General features: G+C 38.1%; 1 protein-coding gene across 22 annotated transcripts in view; it reads right to left on the bottom strand.

The window, feature by feature from the left end:
* The window catches only part of cast (calpastatin), a 47,142-nt gene that overhangs the window by 12,100 nt on the left and 20,154 nt on the right, over nucleotides 1–14,888 (bottom strand). For 4 of the 22 annotated variants that reach the window (XM_015385287.1, XM_015385284.1, XM_015385286.1 and 1 more), the window contains 7 exons: nucleotides 7,857–7,925; nucleotides 3,960–4,103; nucleotides 2,441–2,536; nucleotides 1,842–1,976; nucleotides 1,589–1,639; nucleotides 1,410–1,511; nucleotides 1,228–1,308 (listed from right to left, as the gene is read on the bottom strand). In XM_015385287.1, the coding sequence (XP_015240773.1) occupies nucleotides 1,228–1,308; nucleotides 1,410–1,511; nucleotides 1,589–1,639; nucleotides 1,842–1,976; nucleotides 2,441–2,536; nucleotides 3,960–4,103; nucleotides 7,857–7,925 (678 nt within the window). Of the gene's footprint in view, nucleotides 1–1,227; nucleotides 1,309–1,409; nucleotides 1,512–1,588; nucleotides 1,640–1,841; nucleotides 1,977–2,440; nucleotides 2,537–3,959; nucleotides 4,104–7,856; nucleotides 7,926–14,147; nucleotides 14,304–14,888 lie in introns of those variants that run through there. The other 18 variants (XM_015385300.1, XM_015385297.1, XM_015385301.1 and 15 more) reach the window with 11 other exon arrangements.

The following is a 14,888-nucleotide window of genomic DNA, read 5'->3' as shown; positions in this document are numbered from 1 at the left end:
TTAAAAGGTTTACAGTTAATTTTAATTTCAGCCGATTAACTGATAGCATAGCCCATTTTCTGTATGGTTGCATTAATGTTTTTAAAATTATTTAAGTAAATAAAAAACAATAAAGGATATCAAATAATAATAATAAATATTAAAAAAAGATAAATATTTACAAAATGTTCCTCTTTTGTGGATTTTGTAAATTGCAATAGTTAATGTATCCCCTAATATTCAATATTTTTCAATAAATAAAAAAAACTAAGTTGGATAAACAAAAAAAAACACCTCAGATTTCTCAATCAATCCCTTGACTGCAGTCTATTGTGCAAAACACCTCTTATTACCATCTTTTTACAAATGAATTATATTCATCCTTTATAATAAAGTGCACAGGGGTCATTTTCATTCCAGCATCCCTGCTATCGCAGCATATAAAGTACTTAAACCTTTAAAAGCTGCAGCTGGAGCTTTAGTTCTGCTATTATGCAACGAGCAACTACTGTTTTCACTCAATGTGGTGCGTCGGCTTCATCTGGACTTGTTCAAGACTTAGCAGCACATTTTTCGAAACAGTGGTATTGTGTCTGCAGCAAAGGAATAAAAGTAACTGAAAAACGTCAACATTTTTGTATTTATATGATGTTAAAACACAAAGTTTCTAATGACTTCTGTAATAAATCACAGGTGTTGAATATACGCTCTCTGTTTAACCTTTACATGTACAGATAAATGCAAGTTTGCTGGTATCCTTCGATTAATGGAACAAAAAATGTTTTGAAATAACTTCATAAAATCAGTCTTTGCTTTTGATATTTGAATATATATATATATATATATATTTAAAGATTGTAATGGCTTGGACTTTTTATATATTTCAGTCAATAGTGGAACGCAGGTGGAGTTTTAAAAACCAACCCACTGTGTGCTCCGAAAGTAATAGCACTGACCCTGGCGTTCAGATGGTTTCATGTTACATGCTTTGTTGCTTTTTTCTACCATCTGCTCTTTCTCTCTGATCAAACTATCATGCATATTTTCTTACAACCTCATCAACGTGCAAACATGATGAACATTAGCCAATTTATCTTTTAGAAATCTAAAAGGTCAGCAAAGTTAGATTAATCTTTCACAGATATTCTAAGGTAGTCTTGATGAAAGCAGCCAAAAAAGAAACATGCAGAGGAAAAAAAGCTGAAGCATATGAAGTAAAACAACATTTGCAAGAAGCAAAAAACAGACCATGTCTCTCAATCTGTATCCTGGAGGCAGGGTGTCGTCTCTTTCTCCACATTTCGGGACTGTCTCAAAGGTGACTACATTCTAAGAAACATGCACCATACAATTAAACAGCAGAGCCATGCAAGAAAATGTTAACTATTCCAATAAATGCAGAATCAAATGCGTGCAGAGCTTTTCTGTACCTCCACAACCTCTGACCCTGAGTAAGCAGGCTGTGAGGGTGTGAGAGAATCAGCTGATGGGAGTGTGCTGAGCAGGGCATCTAATGGATCAGCAGCAGGGGCCTGCAGAAGCAACAGGACTGAGCAAGCCACAAGCAAGTAGCATGTTTTATAGAGGAAAAACTTTAAAATGACTTTACCTTTTTGGTTGTTGTTGCTTTTACTGAGGAGGGAGGAACCTCCACCTGCACCTGCAACATAGAATCAGCATCATAAAGAAGCATATTCTTTGTTCAGAGAACTGATTGCAATCTGAGGCATACGTTCAATTTCCTCCATGTAAAAACGCAAAAAGGGAAAACTATCAACGTTTCACAGAAAAAAAAAGAAAAAAAAGAAAAGCCAATAAAGTTTTAGCCAGCTTCCACCACAGGTTAGATTGTCATCATCTACCTTAGTTTTTGCTGTCTTAGAGTCTTCGTTCTTTGCTTGTGCTGAAACATTTCCAGCCACAGTTGCTGCAGCTGGCTTAGACGTTTTACCAGCATCAGTTTTAGGTGCTTCGGCTTTGACTGTTGCAGTTGTGCTCTAAAATGCAAGAAATTTAACTAATTTACAGACCAAGTTGACGTCCAGTGTGCATATGCAAAAGTAGAGAACACACAGGAGGCTGGGAAGTGACACAGAGGGGAAAAAAAGCCTCATCCAGCTTTGAGGAGTCAAAAGATATGCAAAGAAAGTGATGCAAGTTTTATTGAGCTCATCAGAGTTACTAAGGTTTGCAGATGTGTGTAATGTCATAGGAGGACAAGAAGAGGCATGCTGAACAAGAGCTGTAGAGCAAATATTCTGGGTCATTCGATGAACCAATGTGTTTTAAGGAGAGCAAAGCGGTTTAAAAGGACATTCCTTGAAGTGTCAGATGGAAAGGTTGCTACGCAAAGACAGAAGCTGGGCCCAGTAAAACCAAAAAACAAAGAGAGAAACCCAAGACACCTTCAAGGATAAGCTGCACCACCGCTGGGTCATCCTGGACTAAAAGTTGATTCTACCTTGGCTGTGTCTTTAGGTTTTGTCTCCGCAGTGGTGTCAGCTTTTCCAGTGAGAGAAGATGGGACTGAGGCTTTGACTGGGGAGCCTGCAGAAGCCTAGAGACATGAACCCAAGGGATGATATGAAAGTCCAAAGAGTTACAGCATCTTTAAACTGCAACTACATAAGGAATTGCTAATAAGTTTTAGGGAAAACTAAGAGAAGGAAATTTTAAATGATTTGAAAAAGCAAACCGTGCCTTATGAAAGCATCGCCACTCCCTGTACTTTTCCCCGTTTGTCACCTAAATGTCTTTTCTAGGAGTGTAATGGGTTTGTCAAACACAAAGAAGTGCATAAATGAAGCAGAGAGAAGAGAGTATGATGTTTTTTTATTATTCACCACTATTGACCATAAGAGAGCTGCATGAATATTCAATGAGTCGATATTTTATTAGAATAACTTCCATCCTGAAAAGTATCTCAGTCTGAATGTCGACAATACAACTTGTCTTAGTAAAAAAGTTTCAGACCAGTAAGATGAGATAAAACAACTTTTTACGTTTTTCAATAGATTCCCAACTTCCTAAGCTGGTCTTTACTTTGAATAAGCCAAACAAACAGATTTCTATACTGTTCTAATGCAGCTTTCGCTGTTTGCTTAGAGCCACGCCTCCAGCCCAGTTTAGGTCCTTTAAAGCCTCCAGCTAGTTTTTTATATTTAATTTTGTTTTTCCTTCAGAACTGAACAGCATTCCCACAGCATGACGTTACCACTGCAGGCATTTTAGAACAACTGGTTTTTATCCTGAAGTTAAACTGCACAAAAGGTCCATTTTCTAATAAATTACTTATATTTTGATTTACTGGATTCTAAATAGAAGTACACCTTGTAGAGGTAGGCTGAATACATTCTATCAAACCGATTAACATTTATCTTTTATAAACAGAAGTATATTTAAATCCACTACAGAATAATGCGCCACTTTGTGTTCGTCTGTAGACCATTCCAGTGAAATACATTAAAGATTTGGATAGTTAAATGGATATACTTTAAAACTACTGCAACCCCAGGATAGTTGATTTTTAGAGCTAAACAAGAAATATGATCTTTTATTGGCCTTTTTCACCAGTAAAACTTAAAGAGCACGGCCCAATAGTCCCAGCTGATGACATGTCAATGACAGAAACACCAGTTAGATCAGTGTTAGTCTTTAGCAAAGGGGTGTGTGGGTGTGAAGGAAGATTGGGAAAGTCGAGGTCAGCAGTGCAGTGAGTGAGGAGCATTCAGCCCCAGCGAGATGATATGAGAACCCATTTAAGAAGCACAGCAAGTCACCATATTCTGACATATCAAGACATATAGATGGACTGAACCACAGAAAGGTTCCAAGTAAACAGAACAAGCCAGGAAACGAGAGATTCCAGCTTCCCTTAATGAGAGAGGTAAGAGTTTAGCCCAAAGAATGGGGTGCAAAATGTTACTGCAAAGAACCAAAAGCGTCCAGCAGTTTTATTTTGACAACCAGGATCCATCTACCTCTGCTTTGGCTTTAGGTGAATCCTTTCCTGCAGTTCCAGCTTTAGCAGCTGCTCCTGCTGTCATACCAGTCCCTGCGGCCCCGCCTGCTGCTGTGGTAATGGCAACGGGTTTTGTGGTCATGGTGGATCCTGAATGTGCCTTCTGCAAAGCACCAAGTATGGGGAAGTGGATCAAAACAACTACAATGCTGTGATGAAGCCCTCCTAACTATTTCGTCTCAGTTTTTAATGCAGATGAAATATACACACTTGTTCATATTTAAATGGTTTTAAATGCATGACAACAACAATACTGGGATACGATTGCCTCATACGTACTTATCCTTGTTATTTTAGGTATGTGGTGTAGTTATCAGTAGTCAAGCAATTTTTGTCTGGAAATATTTCTAGAGGGAGTGTCAAGCCAACATGGCCTTTCCTCCAGAGCAGTGCTGTTTTATCTCTTACCACAAGGGGAAAAAACAACGCCACAAAAATTCTATTTTGCTTATAAAATGACATGGTTATTTATAAGTTTGAAAAAGTGAATGTACAAACCAGAAAAGAGTTTTCCATATAAGCATGATCAAAAGGAAAGAAGGGGGAATATTTCCCACAGTTTTGAAGTTGATGGATCTTTTTGCCCAATTCCTTGATTTAAAATTTAGTTCTTTATATATACATATAAAAAAAACTAAACTTTAACTGTGTAAAAGAAAACAACATATAAAACCCTTTGTCTTAAAGAACGCTATTAAATAGTTGCATCCAAGTTTGTAAGAAAAAAACAAAAAAAACAATGGATCTCTGAAATCAAAATAAAAGCATAAAAACATTTGTTTTTTTCCTTTCAAGTGACTTTAGTTCATTTAAAAAAAATGTTGGGCTCATCTCTTTATTTAAATCAAGGGGCCATACAGCATTATCCCAAGGTCCGCAAATGGCCTGCGGGCCACACTTTGGATGTCCTCACAATTAAAAAACATATTTTCCAGAAACCAAGTTAATATTCTGCCCGATGTGGCAGTAAACACAATCATAGGGTGATGATAGATGCCTTGCTACACAACTTTCTGCAAATTCAGTACATGAAAATCCCAAAAATTAAAAAAAGGCGTTGATGCTGTTATTGTTACAGTCAGATGCAGAGAAGTGAGTCAACAAAATGACCAATGAGGGAGCTGGTTACATCTAAAGAGCAACTGTGATTGGTTAAACTAGTTTCCAAAAATTACAATTAAAATCTGCAATAAGGAAATGCTTTTCGAATTGAATGATTTAAATGTTAAATTTTAAATGGGTGCATTTCTTTTCCACTACATCACTACATCCTCCATATAAAATATTTAAAACACTTTGTTGTTTTTCATGTTTTGAAATAAATAACCACAAGTCAAACCTGAGTCTAAACAGCCATATTTTCTACTTGATATAGACGTATTGCAGTGGGATAATGCATCCAGTATTGGTATAATAGCCGCATCCATCTGACTGTTAAGTCCAGTTTATGTTAGACTAGTGGTTCTCGAAGACCCCTGTCCTGCATTTTGTAATCGTATCCTTGTTGCATTACACCAGAAGATAATTGATGATTAACAGGCTTCTGCAGCACTTGATTGCAAAGGAGGAGCCTTCATTTGAACTCAGTGTGCTGGAACAGAGACAGATCTAAAATATAAAAAAAATCCCTGAGGACTAGTGTTGGGAACCGCTGCATTACACTCATGTAGCAGGCACAGTGTTTGAGGCATTTAATTCTCAATGCAGGTTTTACCTGCTGTACGTAATATCTGGAAACACAAGACTACGAGCAGAAGTAGAAAAAAACTGTTTCTAAAATTTTTAAAACCTCTTCATGACATCCAACAGTTTCCAAGAGTTGATCATCTGATATTTTGGAGCACATTTTTATGTAGCTACAAGTTTTCCAGGTAAACTGTGTGGAAATTTCTGCCTGCACGGCGGCCATACAAAAGGGTGTGGATCCTACAATGACTCAAGTACAAATCAAGCTTTAATAATGCATCCATATCAAAGAGCAGGGCCTCATTCATTCCCAGTTGGCACAGGGCCTCCCACCCTACCTGCTCAGGGTTTAGGTAAAGATCTGCACTCTCTACATTCTGACAGTGTCTTCAGAAACAGAAAGAAAAGGTGGAAACATTTGTTGTGATGCTAAAGCTTTTTTTACTTGTTCCTTTATAGCAATAGGAGTCTCTGTCCGATCGCTGCCTTAAAGAATGTCCCCACTTCACTCCACATACCTAAAACACAGTATGTTGTTCTGTTCACAAAGACACACCGCTGCATGTGTTTAAAACCTAAAGAAAAACAAAGAAATCTTTTTCCAATGCTAAAACAGACACTGGCTTATCCTGGCAGTTGATGGACAAGCAAAAGCAATTGAGCTGCTACTGCTGTTGTGTTCAAACACAGTCTGCAAGTAAGTAAAACACAACCAAGAACCATTTTTTTTTTTTTAAGAAACACTGTAGTATCATTTTGAGAATTAAAGCTTCAACTAGTAGGACAGTAAAAAGGGAGTTGATGTATGTAAAACAACTTCAGGATTTCCATTAATTACCTGAAGAATCTGCCATTTAAACGTTCTACTTACCTAAGTTATATGATTGACTTTTAGATTTTTTTTTACTTTTTTATTTTTGTCATGTTACAACCACTAATTGGAAGCACTCTGATATGATTTTATTTGGTAGACAAACTAAAATAACTGTGTATAAAATTATGCTTCCTTTTTACATTTTCCCTGAATAGAAAAATGAAGTTACCTGATGAGAAGATAGATGGAGAAAAATTCAAAAGATTAAAGAAAGTGGCTGAAGTTCACTTCAATCGATCGAAAAACATAATCATGAAAAAAATCACTCTCAAAGAAGCCCATTTGTAAAAGCCAACCAGTAAATGTTAGAGTTTCTGCATTTGTGAAGCAAAGCTGCAGCTAATAATCATTTTGCAGATTCGATTAGTATGAAAATGTTTTTGTTATTGACAGATAAACAGATAGCAACAGGTGCTTTATAGGAGATTTTTTTTATGGAATTTGATAAGTTCAGATTTTGTCTCTTAAGGTATTCTGGATATAGAATACTTACTAACAAGGAAGTCTTCATCTTAAATGCAAAAGGTGGTTATTGTTAGTAGAGGCTGGCTTAATTTCTGCTCTAAACAGGTTCTTCCTTCAACAAATGGCAAGCTTTTTAATGATAACCATTTACAAAATTAATTGACAAATTCTTTCAATAAACCATCAATCACATTACGTGTATTTGCCCAAGTGCAAAAGGTGGTAGAGAAAAACCAAATATATATTTTTCATATATTTTTTTTAATAGAAGATTTGGAAACTATGCATCTTTTTAGTTCAACAACAATCATACAGCACTTACTCAAAGGCATAACATCCTAATAAAATGCATTAAAATGTGTGGTTGTAGATGACAGAATTTGAAAATGTTTAAGGTTTATGAAACTTCAAGATGCACTAAACCTAGAACAAAAAAAAAATTAGGGATTGGATTATTTGACAAAGATTTTCCTTTATATATTTAGTAGCTGGTAATAAACTCAGATTGCAATTTGCAAAGATGAATGCTTTTGGGGAGGATTTTTACACACACAGATTAACATCAACCTAACTATACTAACACTAAATAAGAAACAAGAAAGAGGGTCTGCCCCTTTGCTTAAGACATAGTAGCTCTTAATTGTCTTTGTAAAGACAACCTATGCGCCAGAGCAGGAAAGGAAACATCGACAAAGCTAGGATAATGGGGGGTGGGGGGGGTTTACGGTCAGCAAGACTCAGGAAGTCAACACTGTTTTGTTGTGGTTTTTTTGAGAAAGAAAGGGCAAGAAGAAAAGAGTTTAAATCACATTACAAAGGAATGTGTGATACCTCGAACTGTGCCGTGCTCCCAGGAGAGACCTGAGGTGCCGGTTTGGGTGTAGATTGGCTTGACTGTGACTGCAGGCGACAAAAACACAGGGGGGGGAAAAAGTCAAACATGTGCAGTGAGAGCAAGAAAAAAAATCTTAATTAAATAAAGATTGACAGAAAAACATTTGGATGCAAGAAGAACAAGATGGGGAGAAAACAAAACATTCTGTGAATAAAAGTTACAGTACGGCAGACACAGGACGACAAAGGAAGATAATAAATTCTAAAACAAAAAAAACAGTAGCAATGTAACCATGAAACCCGGTCATTAAAGACCAGCCAGAGATAGATGAATCCAGTGCTGCATTCCTGGCTGAAGGGTGTGAGCCGAGGGGTGTGACTGCTGTTTGACAACAGAGTGCAAAGACAAGTCTTTATTATTGTCAGTGGTCACCACAGCAACAGGGAGCAGACACAGCAATCAGTTCTTCAGCTGAGGTCACCCCCAGTAAATTCATTCCTAATCTATTTTCTAATTCACTCTCAAGTGTTTGCCCTAAAGCACATTCAAAAGGTAAGACTGAATGACGTAGAGATAACTACTGGCAAACATTTTGGAACCAGAATAAAACAATTTGAAGAGAAACAAACAATACCATCGCCTGAGTTGATAGGGTCAGATAAAAACAGCTTTCAAGCCTCTTAATTGAGCTGAGATGGTTAAACATATACATCTTTAAGTACTGCTATAACTTCTCTTTATTGGGATTTTTTCCCTCACATCCTCATATAGCTAAAACATTAGCTGTAATTTTTACCTAAGCTTTTAAAACAATTGCCTCTTGGTATTTGAGCAATTGGAGTTGACGTCTGAGTTCAGTCAAGCCAGTTTATCTCTGGAACAGATCTGGCGTACAGAATGTCCCTTACATTGACAATATCTCAGAAGTCAGGGAACCTTTGCAGAACCTCAGTGTCGTCTAAATTATTGGTTGTAAAACCAGTTTTTATGTTAGTTTGGGAGGACCGATCTTTTGGAATACCAAACTGTGTTCAGGTTTCAGTCTTTTGATGAAACTTCCACCTACATAAAACATAAAATCACTTACAATGTTCAAAAACAACATAGGAATTAGCAAGGATAAAACCAATCACCTTCAAGGGGGAAGTGGGTTTTCTCATAAACACAAACTAAGAAGGTAACAATAGTGAAAAGACACCTACAGTACTTCTATATCAATGATTTAAAGCTGGACTGAAACGTGCTGCCACTAATGTGAGCTGTTAATTTATTTTTTGCAGAAAGGTTAATTAACAGACAGAAAAAGACTGGCAAGAAGCACAGAGATGAAGCATAGCATTATGCTAAGCATTATGCTGCGGGACTGTTTTGCTACAAATGGTACTGGTTGGCATGTTAAGTTAATTCACCTAAAAATCACCAGCATATTACATCATACCTTCAAACGAGACTTGAAATTGATGAAGCAGACATGGAGCCTTTGGAAAGGTAGAATTTAAAACCATTCAAAATGAATGGGCTGAGCATGAAGACCGGATCTGTGCCAGGAAACCACCTCATTTAAATCAGCTCTACCATTTCTGATCATAGATGTGCTCCAGCACCTCTTCATAGTCATACCAGGCCTTTGATGATAATGGCTACAAATAGTGACTGGTTTCCCTGCAACATGCTAAAAGAGTTTCAGGGAAATTAATATATTTGAACTCAGGATCTTTTCTTAAATCCTTGATGTTTTTCATTTTGGATTTCTAACCTTATATGACATGAATTCATCAATTATTCAAGTTATGGTGCATTTTAAACTTATATAATAGGTAAACATCTGACTAGCTCTGCATAGAAATGCATTATATCAATTATAGTAGCAACTATTTAATTATTTATACAATAAGGAATCACTGATGTTCCTTGCTTTATTTTATTACTGGGAGAAATTTCCACCACATTGACTATAACTTCTATGAAGTGTGAAGAGCTGCTTTTAAACTACAAGAAAACATTAATCTGGTGTTCACTCTGCACGACATGAATTTAAGAAACCAACCTTCTGTTTCACCGCATAACACGGGGAAAAAAGGGCACATATGAAATTGTTTGTGTTGTCTATGTGTTGGAAGCATGCCACAGTCTCCAGGTGGAGCTGAACTGGCAGCAGGGCCCAGCCCAGCTCTTTTAAATGGTGTGAATAAAGAGTGGAGATCCTCCACACCTCAGATATTCAGATGGGATTGCGGTTGGTGTGAGTTTAACATCCAGCCCAGTGCATTTTGTGCCATCGCCCTGCGTATTCAGATGTAACCCAGCCTGCTGGTCAACATACTCGCCTTCTTTGTTCAAAAAAACTCTTAGAAATGCTGTGCCTGATAACTTTACAGACTCAGATTATTGGTTTTTGCACCTGTAACAATTTTCTGATTATTTAAAGAGTCCAAATACATAAAAGAGGAATATTATGATTGAAGAAATCGATGAAAAAACATAGAGGTTTAATATACAGCAACATGTTGCACCAACCTCGTCTGGAATCTGACTTCCGATTGAGAAATCCCCGCCCCTCAGGAGAGTCAGTAATTGCGTTTCAGACAAAAATGAACAACAACCTCATCTATCAGAGCCAACTGAACTTCTTACTGCTTTTACTGAGAAACGTGTACAATTTAAGAAAATCCATATTGCAGATTTGCTTAACTATCATTCCTATCTGCTATATTTTAAGATGTTTAGACTTTTTGGAAGATTGATTGTTCAGAGACAGAGGGAAGTGGTACAGAGGAAGAAGTGAGATAATGAGTAGCAAGGGCACCCCCCCCCCTTCTGTCACAGAGGAAGTCATCCCGCCACGGTTACCACAGTAAACATCAGTGTTTACTTCCAGAAAGTATTGCTGCTGATGTAAATTACTATTCACAGTTAATGGAGATTAATATCTACAAGCAAAAATTTGGTTTTGAAAGCATTTTGCATGTGGCCCATCCACAAAGTGGAGTGTCAAAGATAAGAATAGAGGACAACCTTTACACGTGTGCTATGCATTTCTGCCCAAGGTGGCATGTTGGCAGGAAGGTGGCACAAGCAAAACTTACTTTTCAGTTGATAATTCATTAATTCAGTCAAAGAGAAGTGGGAGCTGCCATGTGTCCGGTTCAATCTAGGCAGAGGAAGATACTATGGCCAAAACACAAACCAATCAAACATCAACCTGAATTATCTACAAGAAACAGAGATTATTGTTTTTCTTTCACTTTTGTACTAATTCTGGCCTTTATATAGAGCAAATGGACAGGAAATGGAAAAGGAGACAACTGATGAGACAGAATCAGACTGAGATGACTGTAAAACCTGGAGGTGGGTGGAGAGGCTCCCCAATGTGTCCCTCATTCTGCTGACATATGTCCTTCAAATGGCATGTTCTATCTGCAAACTGGTATCAGGTAGTTCTCTTTTAAAAACACAGCTTTAAGAACACAAGGCTCACCTTGATTTTTGCCTTCCCTTCAGGCTAATTCTGCTTTCAAATGCATTGCACAAGTCCCCCACCTACTTCAGGTGGTATTTAGAAAAAAAAAGACAAACCGGTGCTTCAGCAGGCAACTAATCACACGATCTCTCACTTTTCTTAACCCTGTGTTGAAAACCCAAGGTCAGAGAAAAATTTGAACTCCACTCATATATGGCTTAAACTGATCCTTCAAAATAATGCTTTGATACAACATCAAGCACAAACACTGCAATGAATTTCAAAAAATAAATTATTGTCCAAGAAATGCAGTGACATCAAAGAGCAGAATCTCTGAGGGAGGGGAGGACTTTAAAATTATTATGATAAAATGAACATAAGAGATGCACCTAATAAAGAAGAGCCTAAACACTTTCTGTCTTCTGTTGCATTCCTACATTCCTCACAGAGGCTCTACAACAGCAGCTAAATAGTATGTCCTAAAGAACAAACACAGTGACAGAGAAAACCGTACTAAACTTGAACATGTCACAAGCCAGGCAGCTTGACCCTTCAGAATATTAGAGCCTAAACTGTGTGATACTGCATGATGGAAAATACTAGACTGTATGCTGCAGCAAAACAGAGTAAGAAAACTCCAGCAGATGCAAGCAGAGCTGGACCTTGAAGAAAGGAAGTGAAGAAGGAAGTAAAGGAGACACCTCGGGATGCATTCCTCTCCGACAAAGACTACAGAAATCCTACTAGCAGCGGTCACACTGGACACTTCCCCAGCAAGATTCTGCCACTGCTTTAAACTGTCCTGGGTCATCTTTGGTCATGAGAGAGTTGAAGTGGCGTTAAGGTGTGTTTGTTACTCTCACCATGCTGGCAAGGTCTTTGCACTGGACAAGGGATGCTCACATCCACCACCAAGGCATATCATTCTTCCTTTGATGTAAATATGACAGATTTTATGGGGCCTAGAGATGTAAACACCATTCTTCTACATAATAAACGTAACAGATTCAGGTCTGTAAGTGATGTCCAGTATTTTATTACTGCAAATTATCTTTTGCAACAGATGATAACCTGAATTCAGATTGTCTAACTGGTCTTTTTTTTGTGTGCTCTCCTTACAGAAGCTTTACTCTTCATATAGGATGTGATCTTCTCCCACACTGGCTAAGGTCACCACTCCCTCCTGGGTGATACTGAAAGTGAAGTTAAGGAATGCACTGAATAAAAGGTTCCAGACCACTAATTCAAACTGGCCACTAGAAAAGTATTTATTTCTGACTTTCTTACAGCAAAAAGTTTGGCTGAAACTGTTTTTAATTTAAATCATGATCCAGCTGCAAGACAGCACTGTGCAAAATTAGGGTGATCTTGCTTAAAGGTTTAATGATTACATAAATCAACTTTTTATCTGCACAGTATCAATATGATTGATGCACTTTAAGACCTTAAGTGCAACCATACAGCTCGAAGAAATAAAAATCTGCTTTAATATGGAGCCAACAAACAGAAACTGCACGGTGTATCAGAAGCTAGTGGAACTGTAATGCTGACAGACTCATCACATGACTAGAGACGCCTGAAGCGGAGCAGGAAAACGACATGCCACATAAAACCTGCCGTCTTTAAACACCCACAGGAAACTGCACGCTAGAGGTTGGCCATCTTTCATTTGTACACAAATAGTAACCAGGGAGATGGCTTACATTTTGCCATGTCTGAAGAGATGGCATGATATGTATACCTCACCAAACTACAGTGATAAAAGCTTGGCCCTCCTATGAAAACTGATGACTAATGCTTTGCCCCACCCAACATAACAAACAGGGCAGAGAATGATTCCTCAGCTAGCTGCTATTTCAGCTTCTAAATAGCACAGGCGGCTAGTGATGATGTAGATCCCCTAAACAGAGGTAATGATGTAACCTTTAGAGTCCATCAAGAAGAGGAGCTCATGCAGGAAGCCCTTTTCCCTAATAAACCTCTGCTTAAACTAAGGTGAATGAAGGTGAAGGGCATCACTTTAAAGAAATCTGAATGGGTGAGCTGACACCTCATCAAGGATTATGCTGTAAGTTAATAACCTGCTTTACAAGACTGATCTAATAGAGCACTGTTCACCCTTGTATCGGGTTGCTTAACTATTTTATGCCCATTATTTCAGCTTTATTCGAATACAACCAAAGATAGGAGCCTGAAATGAAGCAAAGAAGCACTTTTTTACTGGTTTGTAGACCAGACTGTTCTGCAAAATTGTCAGTGTGAAGAGAGCAAGTGGCCCGGTGGTTCCAAAGCAATATTTTACATACCTTTACATGGCAATTCTAAAACAATTGAAGCTGCCCTGGTTACTGCCATTTGAAACCAAAACACTTTAACCCTTGCTCTATTTCAAGCTGAGAAAAGGACACTGGGAGTATAAAAAAAGCAAAGAAAGGAGAAGAGAACAACAATCCAGAAGCGTTTCCCCGATTCCACAGCTTTATGTTTGACAAATCCATACTGAAGTTCTGAAGTTGTGTTGAATTTATATGCATTTTTAGAAGCAGTTAACTTCAAGCACAGAACATGTTATTTGGATCCCATTCTGAGTATTAGCTGAGCAACAGCTGGACCCGCAACATAGTAAACTCACCTTGAGCCCAAAGACTAGTTTTTAAACTTGACTAACAGATAGTAAAACTGATCACCACACTATGAAGGATTGCTGTTGGTTGTTGCTGTCTGTACTAACAGACGATAGCCATCAGCCATTCTGACAGGTATCAATCTAACAGGAAGCCTGTTCGCATAGTCTCTAACATCAAAGCACAAAGTTAAAGATACATACCATAGGTTTGATTCTGAGTGTGTATCCTTTAGTTTGCTGTATATTCTTTGAAAAGTGCTGCAGTAAGGCTGGTCCCCTTGCTTTGGAAACACTAAAACCTACAGTATATGTCAAGCAAACACCCAGTGCACACACACACATATAAACATGCAGAAACACACAAGCAATACACGCCCAGTGATACAAAACTTGCTGCTCCGCCCCTAAAAAACCAGTACAGACTCCACCTTTCCTCCTCCAAAGCCAGCAGAGCAGGCTCAGTCGGATTGGACAGTCTGACACACTGTGACCAACCCACCGGCTGCTCCCTGCAAGAAAAAAACTGAATAAACCAGCTCAGCCCACAGGAAAAAATGTCTGGGGCAGATTTTTTATAAAGAAGAAATGATGAAGTTAGACTTTAGAAAGCAGAGCATGCCGGCTTCTGGTTGAAGGCGGAGAAAGGGGAGATAGAAGTGAGTTTAAAGCAGCACTGAGGCAAATGTGGATGTGTTCAAGCAGTCCTGTTTGGCACCATGGGTGTGTCTGATAAACTCACTGCTTAGGAATCTCACATAGGAGCCACTTCAGCAAGAAACACCAAGCGTATTTGTGTTTGTCTGAGCAGAGAGGGGGAAAAAACCCCAAAGATAACGGGAGGGGGGGGCAATCATAAGATATCTAGGTCAAACAGGCAGCAGAGAACATAAAAAAACTTAACAAAAAAAGTAAAAGAGGTCAGATGTCCTCCAGAATTAGATC

This window comes from Cyprinodon variegatus, unplaced genomic scaffold (assembly GCF_000732505.1).
Source record: "Cyprinodon variegatus isolate N-32 unplaced genomic scaffold, C_variegatus-1.0 Scaffold335, whole genome shotgun sequence".
Classification (NCBI taxonomy): Eukaryota; Metazoa; Chordata; class Actinopteri; order Cyprinodontiformes; family Cyprinodontidae; genus Cyprinodon; species Cyprinodon variegatus.
This window is presented reverse-complemented; position numbering and strand designations above follow the sequence as displayed.